The sequence below is a fragment of the Castor canadensis genome, chromosome 8, assembly GCF_047511655.1.
Source record: "Castor canadensis chromosome 8, mCasCan1.hap1v2, whole genome shotgun sequence".
Classification (NCBI taxonomy): domain Eukaryota; kingdom Metazoa; phylum Chordata; class Mammalia; order Rodentia; family Castoridae; genus Castor; species Castor canadensis.
In genome coordinates, this window is record NC_133393.1 from 10098330 (window position 1) to 10117236 (window position 18907).

General features: G+C 37.0%; 1 protein-coding gene across 1 annotated transcript in view; it reads left to right on the top strand.

The window, feature by feature from the left end:
- Positions 1-17062, top strand: part of Ptchd4 (patched domain containing 4) — a 191855-nt gene extending 174793 nt beyond the window's left edge. Inside the window, exon 4 of the mRNA XM_074081984.1 lies at positions 11071-17062. Coding sequence (XP_073938085.1) covers positions 11071-12704 — 1634 coding nt within the window. The 3' untranslated portion in view covers positions 12705-17062. The remainder of the gene's footprint in view (positions 1-11070) is intronic.
- Positions 17063-18907: the final 1845 nt, after the last annotated feature.

Consider the following 18907-nt stretch of genomic DNA (forward strand, 5'->3'; position numbering starts at 1 on the left):
ATCGGGAAGATCACATCTCCAAGCCAGCCTAGAGAAAATGTTCAGGAGACCCCCATCTCAACCACTAGCTTCTACCAGCCTGTGCCTGTCATCTCAGCTATGCAGGGAAGCACAGTAGGAGGATTAGAATACAGACCAGCCTGGGTACAAGTAAGACCTTAACTCCAAAGTTTCAATGCAAAAGAGATGTGAGAATGGTTCAAGTGGTAGAGCACCTACCTAGCAAGCATGCGGCCAAATTCAACCCTCAGTACTGAAAAAAAAAGAAAAGGAGCAGGAGGGAAGGAAGGAAGGGGAAAAAAAAGGAAGGGAGGGAGGAGGGAAGAAGAAAGAGAGAAAAAGAAAGAAAGAGAGAGGGAGGGAGGAAGGAAGGGAGGAAGGAAGAAAAAGAAAAGAAAGAAAGAAAACAAGAGGTGGTGGAATAACTCAAGTGGTAGAGTGTCTACCAAGTAAGCATGAGAGCCAGAGTTCCCCAGTACCACAAACAAATTTTTTTAATTTAAAAAAAGAAAGAATCATAGCAAGACATAGTTACTATCTGTAAGAGATCACAGTCTAATCACATTGAGATATGAGAGGTTGAAGAATTGGGTTCTGGTCCCCTAACTACCAAAAGAACTCCATATACTCTATATGTCCCTGTTTATTCTGAATCTTTATTTCTTAACTACTAAATGAGGAAGGGAGAGTAACAAGTATGCCTCAAAGAGTTCACGAGACTCAAATACAATAACGCTCTCCAGAATCCCTTTGTGTCTCTCTCTGTACTTGGTAAATAAATCCTTCTTTTGTACCCAGCCTATCTTGCCAGCACACATCTTCAGGAAAAGTTACAAAAACTTCCTCACCCAAAGGAATAAAGGAACACTATACTTATAAGATAGGTCTTCCCAGGAGTATTTATATATTTACAGAAGATTAACTCCTTAAGTTGAATACTAAAATAATTTCCACTTGTAGATTTCCACATAACATTTTTTCCTAGTACTATATCAAAGTTGTAGGAAACTCCACTAACAAATAAGACCAGCCTTGCAAAGTGGAAAATGGAGTATCAGTAGAGAAAATCTGTCTTTTTTTTTTTTTAACATATATGAGTTCATTCATAGACTTTGTAATTCTATTCAAATATTTCTAGGATACTCTGCCTCGTGAGAGAGAAAGGAGTCTTCCTTTCAAGGAACTTCACAGTTGACAAGAACAGACTTTATACAATGACTTGACAACATCCATTGCAGAAATCATCCAGCTACCAAATTAGATGTTACTATCCACAACAGTAGAAGAGAAGATGGAAGGCCTACAGTAGACCTTGGCATCCATAGGTATATGGTTCCAAGGAGACTGCTGTTGACCACACATGGCCAAAATGGTGAATAAGGCAGGCTGCCTTTATAACAATTCACAACATGTAAATATCAACCACTCTACTGTGGTTCCCTAACTGTAGTTAGGAGACATCACAAGGTTTATCCTCTGCCACTCCCCGTAGTACCTGGGTGTGCTTTGAGCTTAGCAAGTTTATCCCACAAAACATGTCATCAGCACCAGATTCAAGAAATATCCCCTTATATTCATCACACTGCTAGGTAGTGACAGGAAGATAAAACTAAAGATGTGGTCTTTGGTTTCACAGCTATGTGTTGCTGCAGACGGAATTTTATGCACATGTAAACTAATGAGATGATTGCTCTGAAGAGGATGGAAGGTACCATGCTATCATCTCCAATATTTAAAGAATGTGCCTGTGAGAGAATCATTGACATGCAAAGATGTAATTGGGAACAAACTTTAGAAGCTTCAAGGTGACTAGTTTCAACTTTAAATGTGGAAAACATTCCAAATTTCGAAAGCCTCTGGACAAAGTCAGGTGTGGTCTATACCTATAAAATCCCAAATACTTTGGAGGAGGAAATAGGAAGACTGAGATTCAAGGCAAGCCTGGATCAGGAATAGGCTGTAGTAGAATGGCACTTGTCTAGCAAGTACAAGACCCTAAATTCAATCCATAGTACTGCCAAAAAAAAAAAAAAGTATTTTGAGTAGCATATACTTACAGTTTGGAGGAATGTAGAAGGAATACACATCGGTAGCTTCTTAATTAGTGTCTCCTGATTCATTCATTTATTTGAGAAGGTTATTATTTTATTGAAGATTCCCATACCAGTGTTAATATAGCCTACCTCTTAAGAAATCTCAGAAAGTTTCAAAGAGATAATAAATTTTACAAGCTTCTAACATGCTATCATTAGCTCTTTATTTAACATTTTTGAGCCCTGTGTTGCTATCAGTTAATTATAGGTGAAAATATTCTGAAAAGAAAAAAAAAGTGAGGCTGTTTTGTTTCTTGGTTTCTGTGTGTGTGCGTGTGTGTTGTAATTACTGAAAAGCCCTGGAGTTTTTGTAGATCTCTAAGCATGAGAAATCTTCAGATCATGTGCCTAAACTTTTTGATGGTCATGTGGCTTCTTCCTTAGGGTCCCCTTATCTGTTTTACCATAGCTTTCTGGGAGGGTTCTCATTTGACTACTTGCCCTTATTGTTTCTTGATGAAACAATTGTTTCTCTGCCTAGTGGAGTTGGGCAGTTCAAAGTCCATGATGATTATCAAGTTGGACAGAAGGAGTAAGATTTATCTTAAGTGGGCAATCAGTATCCTAACACAGTGCCATAGTTAATTGTCATCTCTGTTGATAACTTCAAGAATGAATCTCAGGAAGTTTTTAGTACACTGTGAGCAAATAGCTAAGACTCCCCAATTTATTCTCACCCATAAATAAAAAATGGTGGCTAATGTATATTGTTTTGTATGGACCAAGGGCTACAGTAAATTTTATGTGGACTATCTCATGTACATCTGTTTTGCACATGAGCAATCCTGTGTGAGGAGGTTTTTTCTTCAATGTTATTCAGTTAGGAAGTCATGCAGCTGGGATTTGAATCTGGGCTTAAATTCTCCAGTCTGAGCTTGGCATCCCTCTGCATTGTTGCTTTCTGCTTCACCCCTTATTCTCAATCCTCTGCCTTTGAGAATTAGCATCGAGCATTTTCTGATACAGCTTCTGTTTATAAACTTATGTAGCAATAAAGCAAACTAAGCCATGAACTGCTGAAGGGGAGCTATGGTGGTAAGTGGGTTTTTCAGCTGAAAAGGAAGCCTGTATGTCCCCAAAATACACTGAGATGACAACACTTCATCACTTCTGAGGGAACACTTGTACAGGAGTCTCCTTGTCCTATAGGTTGATAGAACTCAGTCAGCTGCCAGCAGCTCAACTGCCCAGCAGCCCAGCTATGTTTTCTTCCTGGGAGTCAATGATTTGTTCTCTGAGTTGCAGAATCATTTAGAGACCCTTTCAGCATTTCTCCTGCTAAAGATGAACAAATCTATTAGCTTATTCTGAATAAGAATGCCCATGTAAATGCAAAACCCTTTATTAATCAACATTTTTCCACAATTAACTTATAAGGACAAAAAAAATTCAAAACAAGCAGGGAAGAAAACTTTATACTCAGCTTTAAACCTGGTACACATTCAACCCAAACTCCCACATTTCTACAACTATATTCAATAAGAGTTAATTAACATTTACAGGAGCACTAACTGTGTGCCAAGTTATTTTTATTAGCTGACTCATGTTATACTTCCCTTCTTGTGGCAACCTTCTCAGCAGTTACTGCTATTCTTTTTTTTACAGGTTAGCAAATAAGAGCCAGGGAGCTGTTCTCCTTTGCCCAAGGCCACACATCTGATAGATGATAGTGAGGAAATTTAAACCCACCGAGCCAACGCCTTAACCAGTACACTATATTTCTTCCTGACTACTGATGCATAATAAAATGATGCCTTGCCAGTGTATTATTTAATAAATTATAACAGCCAACATTCATTGAGCATTTCCTATGTATCAGGAACTATTTGTAATCACTATTATCTCACTTCATAGTCACACTCGGAAGTTAAACTAATTCTCCCTCATCATATACAGTGATGAACCTAGATTTGGCAGCAGAGAGCATCTTCTTAACTGCTACACATACAGCTTTTTCTTTTTTCTTTTTTGAGGACTGGCTACAGAAGGAGGATATACCAATAACACATTTTAGAAACATCTTTTCCAATGAAGCTAACCAACCAATGCAAGAAGAACCAAAAAGGAAGTTCTGGTTGGTTAATTTAATGACTATTCAAATGATCAGACCATTGAATTCCTGAGCTTTCTAGTTAATTGAGTTTCCATTCTGTTCAGATAGAATTCCAGCCCTGGAATGTTTTTATTACATCCTCATTGATAAGAAAGACAGGAAGTATTTGGAACACCTGCCCTTTCAAGCATTATACTTTTACCAAGATCTGTGCTATAATTCTGAAGATTTTCTCTTGAATGATATTTAATAGAAACTGAAACTGTGTATAATTTAAATTTGCAAAGTAAGATTCCTTTCATTTCAAATGGATTTCCCAATGATTGAATCAGACATTTTAAAAGCATCTCTAGCTCTTGGTATTACAGAAATCTTAAATCATCATCCATTTTACTCTTTATAGGATAAAAGATGCCCAAAGCTGACAATTAATGAGCTGTTAAATTCAGATATATGGATGTGATGTGGTTTTCAAATGGGACAAATAGGAGTTATTAAACTTCAGAGTGATGGCATTTTACCATATCTTCTTAGTGGGAGGCACTCAGGAAATAACCTTCAAATGAATAAATTAAATTTACCAACCAGCTTTTGTTCTTTAAATGTCTTTAGCTCAATAAATGCTAAGATCATCTTAATCATAAGTTCTTGTATTTATTTCCTTCCTTAACATGAACCTTTATTCAAGGTCTTGATTTTTAAATGCATAGTTTTGTGTTTAGTCTGTAAATTACCAATCCATTCTTTTTGATGACTATGCCACTCCAAATTCTCCCATTCATCACTCTTTCTCTAAAGTAAAGAAGTTTTAGTTCCACATGGCTCCTTCTTTCTCTTCTCAAAATAATATCTGTGTCACATTCCTCTCAGATATTCCCACTTCTCACATGCCCAACTGGCATTCTTTTCTGAGTGAGAACAAAGCCAAAATATTACTTCTCGCATGAAGTAAGTCATCCCTTTTACTTGTGGCACAGTTCACTATTCAAATCCTACAGGTCTTATTTCTCATGAACTATTCTTTTTAGAACTCCTATACTCAAAAGAATCCAACTTACAAAGCCAACAGGAATAACAAAAAATTTTAACATATTTCATCTTCCAAAAATATTTGTCATAAAATGTCAAAGCCCTCCAGCAAAAGACCACCAGAAATACCACTACAATTGAACCAAATTAAGTTTATTAACTCAAGGCAATGAGGAAAACCCCACTGCCTGAGTATCCGTGGAGGCCACTAAAATATACTAACTATATTATTTCTGCAAATGTTAGATGATTTGGATGAGGGCTTAAGAGAGCATTGTTGGTCACTGTCAAAAAGAGAGCTAATACTTTGACCAGTTATCTTAATAACTCTTATATCCAGGAAGAGAAGGTACTGGAGCAAGAGTAAACCATGATTAGCAAAGAAGCACCAGTCACTCCTCCTGCTCTTGATAGGAGGATGTTTGGACCATTTTCTATTTTGGACATTGATTGGTTTTTATTTGTGCACAGTTATGATTATGGAAGAGATTTGTCTTGTCTCAATCAATCCAGGTCACAGAGTAGCATTGCCTGATGCTGTTTCATAAGATTGTCTGTGGTCAACAGCCCAGCTGTGAATGCCAGACCACTCCTGCCACACCAAGGCCTACTTGACAGCATCTGACTGTCAGGCATGTTTTTTTCTTTTCTCTAAAACAATACACTCATTTGGCAGAACATGGAAGATAAGAGAAGTACTGAGAAGAAAATGAAAAGTTCCATGGCAGTTCTTTTTCATCAGAAAGAGGGAGGGAACAGAAAAACAAACCTTCATGTGTGTGGACTCTGCAATACTATTTCAGCTATTGGCCGTATGAGTCCTCAGCAAGTAATGCTAAAAAAAGAATTCCAGGGGTTCCTCCCTGACACAGCCAGTTCAACTGTGGCAGTAAAGTTATCAGTGCTCAGCTGATTCAGAAGCTGACATTTGAGGTGCAATGATTTGGAATGTTTCCCATGGCAAACATCCTGTAGTTACCAGTACTGTGCTATTTCCCACTATGCTTAGGTATCATTTCTACAAATATAACAATTAAAAGTGTAGCTACCCAAAGCAGCAATACTGCTAAGGGGAAGGAGAAAGCTTTCTTTGGAGCAGTCATGAGAACTAGTATTTTTTTTTTTAATCCCTATTTCTTATGCCTCTGATGGAGATGTCAGGCTCTGACAACTTGCTCAAGAGTTTTACATGTTTTGAGAGAAAAGGAAGACCTGGTAAATAAGTCTTTCCAAGGCAAATGTAGAGAATTCTCATTTCAATGACTAAAAAGAACTAGAAATCCACAGCAAGTGCTTATTAAAACAATGTATCAAAGAAAAGCCCAGTAAGGAGTACCAATGGAGCTAGTTACAATCAGAGTTGATCCTTTTTAAAATTAGGTGTATTTTTAAATCTAAAAATTGAATGATTTCTAGAATTTTAATAAAGGCATTTATCTACATTACCAAGGGGTCAAAATAAACAATTAAGTTGTTTTCATATACTACATTTTCTCATTAAGTGATACTAGAAGTTATACCTACCCCAAAAAATCAGTTTGACATATTATCTTCTTAAATCTTGCCCCTTCTTCTTGATTTTTGCAGAAATAGTGATGATTTGGTCATAAGCAAGAATATATTTTTCCATGTATATATTCCTATTTTCAAAATAGTTGCTTTAGAAGCTATGATTTGCATCTCAGTATTATCTAAGTGAAAATGGCCAGGACTAACAATTTGAAATAGACGTGTTTCCTGCTTGCATTTTTGTCTCATATGTTGTTAGAAAAAGTCCTTATATGTACAAGCCCTAGACAATCATATTGAGTTAAATAGTGTATAGCTCTTCTGGACAAAATTGGTGTAGGTATCAAAATATATAACATTTTAGAATTTGTAATAGAAAGATACTTGGACCCATCTAGAATCAAGTATTCAACTGATTTAATTCATTAAGAGGTTTGTGAGGCATACTCTGAACATCATTACTTTGTCAGATACTCTACATAAAAGTAACATAAAAATGATGTATTTTCAGTATCAAAGTAACATAAAATTCACTCCCTGTCTTTGAAGAATTTGTATTCTAACTGAAAGATAGAACACACACTCTGAGAAAAGTATTTTGCTCCAGTGCAAAATAACCCTGGGCTAAGGACTAAAATGAGTGAATAATTAGTAAAATAAGAGTTTAAGGAACAGAAAAAATAAAACATATTTAGGATAATCAGAGATGTCTTCATGGCAAAGATGAGGATCAAATCAACCCTTGACGGACAGATGACCAGCAATGAGGGGAAACTATTGTAAGGCAGAGATGATAACATGAACAAAACTGAGAAGATAAGGCTAACCGTGGACATGTTAATGGGGTAAAGAAAAGACAACTCTGGCTAAGGCAGGCAATAAATTTGAACTACTAGGAAGAGACCAGATTATGGTGAGAATCAAATGAGTGACTATCAAGTATCTAAACCTATGAATAAGATAAAACATGCCATGTTTGGAGATCATGTTTTTAGTATCTATCACACTTAAAATAACTACTTGACCTAATGTGGTTCAGAATCATTTTCCCACACATGCAAACATAGAGCAAAAATCTGGCTTACGTAATGTACTAATGTTTCAATAAAATGGCCATTAACAAAGTTCAGCCAAATTTAGCCATAGTGCCATATACCCTTTCCCCTCCCCTGACTAAAAAGATAGCAAGAGTCCTCATTTCTGAGGAGAGGAGCTCTAATTAAAGAACTATTTCAATTACCTTAACCATTATCCTACTATTTTATTTTTGTCAAGAGAATAGAAGAAAGTGTTCTGTTTGATCAAGAAGACATGAACAATCAGTGTTGTCTGTTTCATTAAGCTTTACTTAATATATGTATGTTGAGCTTATAATTAAATGCAGGAAGAAATACATCATTGCATTAAAACAAAGAAACAAAAACCCTGCCTTTTGTTCTTAACCCTTTCTACTTGGTAGGATAACCATATCTTTCCTGACTGGAAAGTCGGGAGAGACAACTTTGGGAATACATAGGCTTTTAATTTGAGGGAAGAAGTGATACAATGCCTACCTTGTTTCTCTAACAATTATTAACTCCCAAAAGAGGGGCAATGTGTCTTTAAAATCAAAGATCAGCCCCTTAAATCTATAATATAATCAAGATTCCTTAGACTCCCATAATAGAGGTTTAGTAAATGTTAAGTCATCTATAAAACATTATTAGGAATAGATTCAGCTGCACATATCAAACTCACTTACAATGTCTTGACAAAGGAGACTTCATTTTCTTAAAAGAGAATTCCAAAGGCAGGCAGACTAGGGCTCTTTTTGGTGACTCGTTGATGCCATTTAAGATGAAATATCTCCTGGTTTTCCAGTAAACATCCTGAGATGATTTCCAACTACATTGCATTGTCCAGAGTTATGTCATGTGAAACATCTCTAGTTGAAAAGCAGGCTAGAAAATAAAGTTTTTAATTATTTACATTGAAATTTTAAATATAAGTAAGGATTAAGGCTGGGCACAGGTAACTCATGCCTGTAATCCTAGCAACTCAGGAGGCAAAGATCAGGAAGATCATGGTTGAAAACCAGCCTGGGCAAATAGTTTGTGAGATTCTATCTCGAAAATATCCATGACAAAAAGGGATGGCAGAGTGGCTCAAGGTGAAGGCCCTGAGTTCAAGCTCCAATACCACAAAAAAAAAGCAAAAAGTAAGGACTAAGGACAGGAATTGTTTAGCTCAACTAGTAATATGAACAAGCAGCACACATCTGGAGTTCTGAGAAAAGACTCCAGCTATTATTCCATCTTTGTTAGACCACTATAGTCTACCCTTCCTATCCATAGCATGTGGTTCCAAAGAGACCGCCACAGAGGAAAAATCACAAATGCTCAGGCTGTGCAGGGTACTATATGGTAATGCTTGACTCATTCTTCCCACAATGTCCAACTTCCACGAAAATCATGCCACCCTTCAACAGATCTAAAACTTCACTTTATCACTTAAATTAAGCACATTATGTGCCCTTTTTGCACTTGGGAGGGCTACCATAACTTTTACCTTGATTTGGGTGGCACCATTTGCTTTTGGGAGGCATATTTTCACAAAATTAAGGGCAAGAAAATACTCTGCAGAACTCACAACAATTTAAACAGAACTGATGATAACACCAAACTGACTGAGAGTTTCTGCACATCAACTGAGTTGCTTAAGGCAATGCAGGAATTTAAAATTTTTGTTTTTGAGATTTCTTTTCAATTTTTTATCATTTATATTTTTTGTTATCATACTTAGCCAAAACCATATGTAACAAATCAGCAGATAAGGCGGGCTAACTGTACTTAGTGAATTGAGTATGTGACATGTAACTCCAATTTCTAGGTGCCACACAAGATCCATGTGCCAGGTTTTCATGAATTAGGTCATTTTGTGCCTTTAAACTACATCCCTGTCTAGTGGAGTTCTTGGAGAACAGCCCAAACAGTTTGTCACAGAAATGGTTCATGTTTAGGGTCACTGTGCCTAAAGGGAAACAGCAATCTATGAAGATTTCCATTCATTCAGAAAGTTGCCAATTGATATATCGTGGGTGGTAATTGACAGATCCAATTCAGGGAAGTAAAAAAAAGGGAAATTACAGGTAGGGTATAATACCTCTGCTTTCCATTTGCTTTCTTCTTTTGCCAGTCAGGAAGTAGTCATATCTTAAAGTCTGTCAAATTCATGAAAATAACAGCTTAATAGCTAACAGAGCCTACCTCATAGTGGGGTCCAAGTAATACTTGTTAAATAAACTGCCTATTTATCCTTATCAAAGGTTGTCCTGCCAGGCACCAATGGCTCATACCTGTAATCCTAACTACTGGGGAGACTGAGATGAGGAGGATTAAGGTTTGGGGGCCAGTGCAAATAGTTGGCAAGACCCCATCTCAACAGGAAAAAGGTGGGCATGGTGGTATACTTCTGTCATCCCAGCTATGAAAGGAACCTAAAATATGAAGATCATTGTCCAGGTGAACCTGGGCAAAAAAGCAAAACCCTAACTCAAAAGTAACCAAAGGATAACCGGCTAATGGAATGGTTCAAATGGTAGAGCCCCTGTCTGGCAAGTGGGAAGCCCTGAGTTCAAACCCCAGTATCTAAATAAATAAATAAACAAATAATGTACAGCAGTTGGTTAAAAAGAAGTATTTTTTCATCCCATAAATGAAACTCCATGTGAAGAAAAGCTCTTTGAGGGGTCCAAAGGAAGTGCCTGCTGTTATCTTTCTCCCTGAAGGTCTTGCCCTACCTTTTATGTGACCTGGCGATGTTTTTTGACTTGCATCCAACGCTAATTAATCAAATCTCTATGAATTAGTTTCTAAGCCATTTGGCCACCAAGAATATTATCAACACTATAAAATCAATTTAAATCCATTTTTAAGCCTTTAGTATCATCTTATAATTTCCTAGATCAGCATATGAATCCGCTTGAAATGGAGGTTAAGGACCATGAGTCAATGAATCACTTGACTGAACACTTGAAATGATGTTGAAAATGTGCAAATAACAGCCCCTGCTCCTGACAACTTATGATTCATTTAGGAAGACACTGTGTATGCAGGGGGGAAAATATCATGCAATAATGTAACATTACGTCTGCAATTTGTCAGATTAATAGGACAGTGAATACTTTATTTTGCCCAAAATACCAATAAATTTGGTATTTGCTAAAGTGGAAACAGGGACCAAATATATCCTGTGCATAAGTCAAATTTTGAGATGGCAATAAGAGAATTATAGCACTTTGAAGACTAGAGTATGTACAGTTTAGCACGAATAATCTATAAAGAATTCACTTAAACCATAGGAGGAAATAAAAACAATTTCTTTTTCCTTTTTCTTTTTTGACACTAGGTCATGGAACTAAAGGAGTATTTGAGCTTCTATCTGGATGGCGGAGAACCAAAGAGAATTTACCTTTCAAAGACAGGGTAGCAGATGCCTATTCTGATGTGATGGTCACCTATACCATGACCAGCTCCCTGTACCTCATCACCTTTGGCATGGGTGCCAGCCCATTCACAAACATAGAGGCTGTGAAGGTCTTCTGTCAGAACATGTGTATCTCTATTCTGTTAAACTACTTCTACATTTTCTCTTTCTTTGGCTCCTGTCTGGTCTTCGCTGGCCAACTAGAGCAAAACCGCTACCACAGCATCTTTTGTTGTAAGATCCCTTCTGCAGAATACCTGGACCGCAAACCTGTATGGTTCCAGACAGTGATGAGTGATGGGCATCAACAGACATCACACCATGAGGCGAACCCCTACCAGCACCACTTCATTCAGCACTTCCTCCGTGAACATTACAATGAGTGGGTTACCAATATCTATGTGAAGCCATTTGTTGTCATCCTCTATCTCATTTACGCCTCCTTCTCCTTCATGGGGTGCTTGCAGATCAGTGATGGAGCCAACATTATTAATCTACTTGCCAGTGATTCCCCAAGCGTCTCCTATGCCATGGTTCAGCAAAAATATTTCAGCAACTACAGCCCTGTGATAGGATTCTATGTGTACGAGCCCCTTGAGTACTGGAACAGCAGTGTCCAAGAAGACCTACGGAGACTTTGTAGTGAATTCACTGCAGTGTCCTGGGTGGAGCAATACCACCAGTTTCTGAAAGTCAGCAACATCAGTGCCAATAACAAGAGTGACTTCATCAGTGTCCTACAAAGCTCATTTTTAAAAAAACCAGAATTCCAGCATTTTCGAAATGATATCATCTTCTCCAAGGCAGGGGATGAAAACAATATCATTGCTTCTCGCTTATATCTGGTGGCCAGGACTAGCAGAGACAAGCAGAAGGAAGTCATAGAGGTGTTGGAAAAATTGAGGCCCCTCTCCCTCTCAAAGAGCATCCGATTCATCGTGTTCAACCCCTCCTTTGTGTTTATGGACCATTACAGTTTGTCTGTTACAGTGCCTGTTCTGATTGCAGGCTTTGGTGTTCTCCTGGTGTTAGTCCTGACTTTTTTTCTTGTGATCCATCCTCTGGGAAACTTCTGGCTAATTCTTAGTGTCACCTCAGTTGAGCTGGGCGTTCTGGGCTTAATGACATTATGGAACGTCGACATGGATTGTATTTCTATCTTGTGCCTTATCTACACTTTAAATTTTGCCATTGACCACTGTGCACCACTGCTTTACACATTTGTATTAGCAACTGAGCACACCCGAACACAATGTATAAAAATCTCCCTGCAAGAGCACGGGACAGCCATTTTGCAAAATATTACTTCTTTTCTTATTGGGTTTGTCCCCCTCCTATTTGTGCCTTCGAACCTGACCTTCACACTGTTCAAATGCTTGCTGCTCACTGGGGGTTGCACACTTTTGCACTGTTTTGTTATTTTACCTGTGTTCCTAACCTTTTTCCCTCCTTCCAAAAAGCACCACAAGAAAAAGAAACGCGCCAAACGAAAGGAGAGAGAGGAAATTGGATGCATAGAAATTCAAGAGAACCCTGACCATGTCACCACAGTCTGAGGGGTGCAGACTGATGGATTATTTTTCTTTTCCAGTATTGCACAACGATGCAGGGAGAGTAAAGCTCAGACCTCAGCTGCTTGGGCTGGCCAGGGGTAACAGACAAGTCAGATCAAGAGTGCATTTCTCACGGCACATCAAAGTGTCTGCTTCTTGGGGGGAAGAGGGAATAAAAAGGGGGTAAGTTCCTTGCAACCTTGATCTCCACGAAAGATAAATTTGTGGATGTGATCTTAGAGCTCTTCCAAGGAATGGATGAATCAAAGAAGTGTTAAGATAGAAGGCTAAAAGATCTAATTACTTAAAAAATAAATGCTTAGGAGCAATGGAAATGAGAGAAAAAATAGCCACCAAACAGGGAGAAAAACTTAGGAAATGTCAGAATTGCTATGTCACTTTTCATGTTAGTTTTTTGAACAGGTTGGTTGAAGGAAACCTATGCACTTGGGAAGTATATATTTAATCCTGTCTAAACCAAAGGACTTCCCTATCCATTTTATGTGTACATATATATGTATATATGCCATATATACATATACTTAGATTCGTCGTTAGTGCACATTGGTATTTGTGTGGAGGAAGGTGTCCATTTGCAGATAGGCTGACCTTTCTCTAGAAAGTCAAATCAGCTTTAGCCAATAAAACTCATCAGTGGCCATTCAAAATATATAGACTCATCAATGGCCATTCAAGATCAACTCATCTGTCTAGGCAGCAAAAGGGTTATTCAACTATGTGATAAGCAAAATAAACAAAAATTTGAACCTATTAGTTTCTACATGTCATGTTATTAATCATTGAGACTCTAGTTTTTTAACAAAAAATACAGAAAGCATTAGAATTAGAAACATGAACAGTGTTTAAAATCTTATGTTAGAGCTAAATAGTTGAGGTGGTTCTTCATTAGCCTTTAATAGTTATCTGTATTTGGAAAGCTGATATGGCTGCTTTCAGAGAGTTCAACCACCTGCAAATGAGCACTTTATGCATATCATCTATACATATGTGTGTAAGGGTACACAAGTGTGAGTGTGTGTTTGTGTGTGGAGAGAAAGATAGAAAAACAGAGAGAGAGAGACAGAGAACGACAGAGAGAGAGAAAGCCAGGGTATTCCATAGTTATAACATTTTTATTTTAGATAGTGAAAATACACTGTCATGAAATACAGATAATTTACATAGAGAAAGGAAACCTAACTAGGAAACTTGTAGAGTGAAATATAGAAAAATGGATCAACATCACTCATCACATACCATCAAATGGTTCTTAGTGTAAGGAAAATATTTTAATGCTATAAACTCTAGTGAGTTCCTCGCATTAATATTTGGAACAACATCCCAAGCCATGGCCACTATAGTAGAGTCACAGTAACTACTGCAACATCATTTTGTAGCTTCTTGCAATATCATTGTTCTTGTTACCTAGAAAGTAACCTCCTAAGGTGACCATAGCTCCTCACAGGTGACGTACTAACAGTACCTACTGCTGAATTCTTTCTCAAAAAAAGCCAAGAGGTAAATGTTCAATCAAGTTCATGCTTAAAGCTGCTGCCTAGCAGACCATCTGTCTGTTAGGTGCTTATTTGGATTAATGCTGTGCTTCCTGGTGGAGAAAATGTTTAGAAAATGCCATTCTCCATGGCAAGTAGTAGCATAATTTATTTCCTGGTAGGATGGAACAAATGTCCATAAGAACTTTTACCTGAAGAAAGCTACTGTTGCCCACTAACTTTGATTCTATGTTTAATTGAATTAATAATATTAACATCTTATAAAAGTAAAACAAAACTCCCGAACTCAGATAAATTTTTTTTTTAAGTTACAAACCATCCCATTCTTATTACAGTCTTTGGAAATAAAGCTGATAGATCAATGAGGTAACAAAACAACTGTATTTTTATGAATAAAAGAGTATTCTAGAATATGAAGGGAAAGAACAGATTCTAAAATGAAAAACATTTAAATAAAACGTTATTTTCTTGAATGGAGTTTGTTTTGTCCTAACTTAAGATCTTGCATTTCTATAAGAAATGATCCACACCCTCTTCGTTGCGTTCATTTGGGCACAATACCTACAGATGAGTATGGAAAATAATTGTCTGTAAGTGCAGAGTTACTGTTTCACTGTATTTGTAAAGTCATGCCATGGATAACCCTAGCCTTTTACCTCATGATTGCTGTGCCAGGACAAAGTGGTTTTTAAACTCGTAAACCTCCAGACCATGATCTCATATTTGAAGTGGAGGTTTCTCAGGAACATTTTGGTTTGGGTTTTGGAGATGGGAGGAGGGATTCTTCTTTCACAGATTACACATCATTTGCAAAGATTTTTTTTTTTTAACAGCCTTTTAAAAAGATGGGAAAAAACCAGCTGAGAGATTCCACTAACACTCCGAATCTTTCCATGGTGTGTCATACTCCATTCATTCACCTGCTTTTGAAAAAAATGTTGCCTGTTTGGGTTGTTTCTTTTCCCTTCATTATCATAAACCATTCTAAATGCAAAGAAGATTGGCAGGGTGAATTACAAAATGAAAATCTAGCATGCCAGTTGCCAAAAGCATATGGAGAAAGCAGAATATTCTGCCAAACCAGCAGGACAGCATTAATTTCACATCTCCATCCAGATAACCTCCATTTGGATGGGGAAAGACTTCTTTTCTAGGTTACATCTTTAAGAATCAATGTGTCTGAAGTGAATATGAGTTTCTCATTGTTCAGCTGTCTTGAGAGGTGGCATTTTGGAAGGGACATTGTCTTTTCCAGAACACAATGGTACTCTCTAGTGAACTGTAGCGATAACTTACTGAAATGGAATTCCGTGCTCTGGAAGAGTTACACCACCCCAAATGCCTTAGCTCTGTCTTTGGAAGTAATTTAAGCCCAGAAGAATCTAACTAAGCATCATCTAATTTCCCAAATCTCACTGTGATACAGGTATTTCCAATAATCCTTGACTGGTTACCAAGATACAGCCCAAATATGAGATCATGATTTGCAGGTAACCCCCAACCTCAGTCTTTTCCATCAGCTTGTGTACCGCTCTAGCTTTTTCGAGTTTTCTCTCATTGGTCTGTCCATTTGTGAAGTACTGATGGGGTTCAAATTAGGAATTTGTCTACTATCAACAGATGACCAATCAAACCCTAAAGAAAAGAAACCTGTAGGAAATATTTCAGATTCATGGAATATTTTAAGTGAAATGTTTTTCATTTAAACTGAGAGATTTTTAAAGTTTGCAAAACCACACCATTTCTGCATTTAAATTGGATTGTGAATTAAATTCGAAATAGAAAGTACCATAGAAGCTCCACTCTCCATGAGATTAAGCTTCAAAGAGATACTCACCTAAATTACTGAATGAGATTTGGCTAAAACTTAGGTTCTTAACCTCAAAAGCATTAATCAGTTTAGATGTCATCTCATGAATTCTTGCAGCAACCGTGAGCCTCTTTGAGGGTTGTGCATAAATACTGTGTGACAGAATTATTCTCCTCTGTGGTTGTATCGTGTGAATGTTTCTCTCCCATTTGATTCCCATTTATCTCCACAGAACTAAATTCACAGATTTTATCTTGTGATGTGAAAGGGAGAATTGTGACAGTTGAAGCTCCTATGATGCTGTAATAGCCATCTTTGTATGTCAAACTCAAGTGTGAGAGCTATGTCCATTTTGTAATTATCCATCGCACTTTACCATAACAAGCTAATCCTTCTAGACTTGTGGTTAGAGCTAGGGATTAACGATTGCCATTCATAATTACATGTATTTTTATAAGTTGACTATAAATATCCTAATTGCAGTCACATATTTTTATGAACAAATAGTTATAAATGCACGGCACTATGCATGCATTGTTACTAATAGTACTTAGATTATTAAAGGCACTATTTTCAGGGTTATTGCACCTTTTATTAAAATTCTCATATAATAAATGCCTCATGGGTTTTGGTCTCAAAGGCCTAAAGTCCACAGAAAGTTACACCCTACAGGAAGCAATTTGAAAATTGTCTTCCCAGGGTGTCAATAGCAGCCACCTATTCTAAAACTGTCCATTGGAAATCCAGATAAAAGGCCTAGGAAACTTTACATTTGTCCATAAGTAAACCTACTTTCATGTCCTGTGTTTGCTACTGAACCAGAAGATATAGTACCTTGATAAGAAGTTTTGTTATTGTCTCCTGGGGATTACAGATTTCAATGATTTGTTCAATCTTCTACCTGAGTTCAATCTCTTTTGTTGGTGTTTGGACATAGTATTGAAAATTCTTTCAAGTGTGAACCTGAAAGCTTTCATTTATTTCAAATGAACTTTAGAACACTTTCATTCTCTCTCTCTCTCTCTCTCTCTCTCTCTCTCTCTCTCTACATATATATATATATATATATATATATATATATATATATATATATATATATTGCTGTTTCTGTTACCAAAAACACCACCAAACCTATCTATGGATCTATGGCTGAATTGTTACACCTTGAAATCTCCCCATCCTGATCTAAATACAAAACTGAGCAACATAACTGTGGTGCAGGCCCTTTGCTAGGCCTTTTTAGCAATGATCTGCAGAGGTTTTTTGTTTGTTTGTTTTGTTTTTAGTTTTTTGCCTTCAAAATGACTACAATGAAATTGACCAAAATGAAAGCAACCAAGCCTCTTCATATGAACTTCACATGGAAGGGACTGCGTAAGGGTACAGTAGCAGTAAATTTCTTTAATTCTTAAGTTTAAAATCCAAGGTTCTTACCATCATGTTTTAGTTAGAGGGAAAGAAGCAGTGTTCTGTATTTGAATTGTTGTGGTATTGGGTTAGACAGCACTTGACATGAGATTAGAAGAATGCTGAAGGATGGGCAAGCACACATTTCAGAAATCAAGATGTTTGCACTTAGGTCTGACTGAACAAGTGAAATAACACTATGTATTTTATGGTTTAGAATACAGCACAGAGAATCAGATGGTACCTCAAAACTATAGATTTATAACAGCTAGCAAATCTGACTGTATACAAATATATCCCACTTGAAGACTCTGTTGTCATTTACCAGATTCAAATCCTGAGCTTTGCAGGGTGCTCCTGGATTTCTAAGCATGAACCAGAGCCAGACTCTTTGTGAGTGAAAGTGAGACACTAAGGAGATCTTTGAGTAGAGGTTTCAAGCAAGCATCCGGGAAAGCATTATTCATTCCTAAGATGGCTGTCAGTACTGCTTGGATTTGAGGAATGGTGATGAGATGCAACAAATAATTGTTTTGATCAGTTTCTTTCTGAACTTAAGGAGGACCTCTCTTTTGCTGGTGGAAAAGTCACTTGCTTTTCTTGTGAAATGCAAAACAATCCAAGGAGAGCAATACATGGAATCAAGTAGATATTAATGGTCTAGGTGGCTGGTCTATGAATCACATCTTACCTCTTCTTCATTCTGAACAAAGTTGTCAAAAAAATAGGCTTACACTCTATACTGAGAACCTCTATCAAATAGATATTTTTAATATAATAAAGTATTTATAAATAAAATTATTGTTAATTTTGCACTTTTATAAACTAGGGAAAGCAGTCCCTACTATTTTTTCTGATTGAATTTTCCCCTAGAAAGCTTTCATAGTTATGCTAATTATGAAGTCTTACAAATCATAAGGAACCTTTAGGAATTATCCACTGCTCACTGCTCTGAATTTGTACTCATCTGAACTGGGATTTTTATAAGTTGTTTGTAATTGTGTTCTGATTTCCTACAAAGTTCATGCATGGTCTGATACAGTTTCTTTCTTCTCTTTTTACACAGTATTCAGAGAAACTATATTATCCACAGGGCTCTGTCAAACCAGTTGAGAAATAAGAATTTTAATGCTTTGGAAGATTTCCTTGAAAAATACCCTGGGAATAACTGGCAGGGGTGAAAAATAAATGGAGTTTATTACAAACACGTTACTTTCCAGTCCTGGGTAGATTGATTCCTAGTAGATGCACTCTGCAGCATGTTGTAGGGGACATTTAAGTTATCTCCATGTAACATGGTCAGTAAAATCTTCCCCTGGAAACTTAAATAACTTCCATCATTATATCCAGTGAATTTGCTAGTTATTAGTATCCGCATGATAGAGCTGGAAGAAAAAAATCCAGACTTTCATATTCTTAAATTTCCTGGTACAATATGCAGCATTTATTTTGATGTAGAATCGGGAAATTCTGGC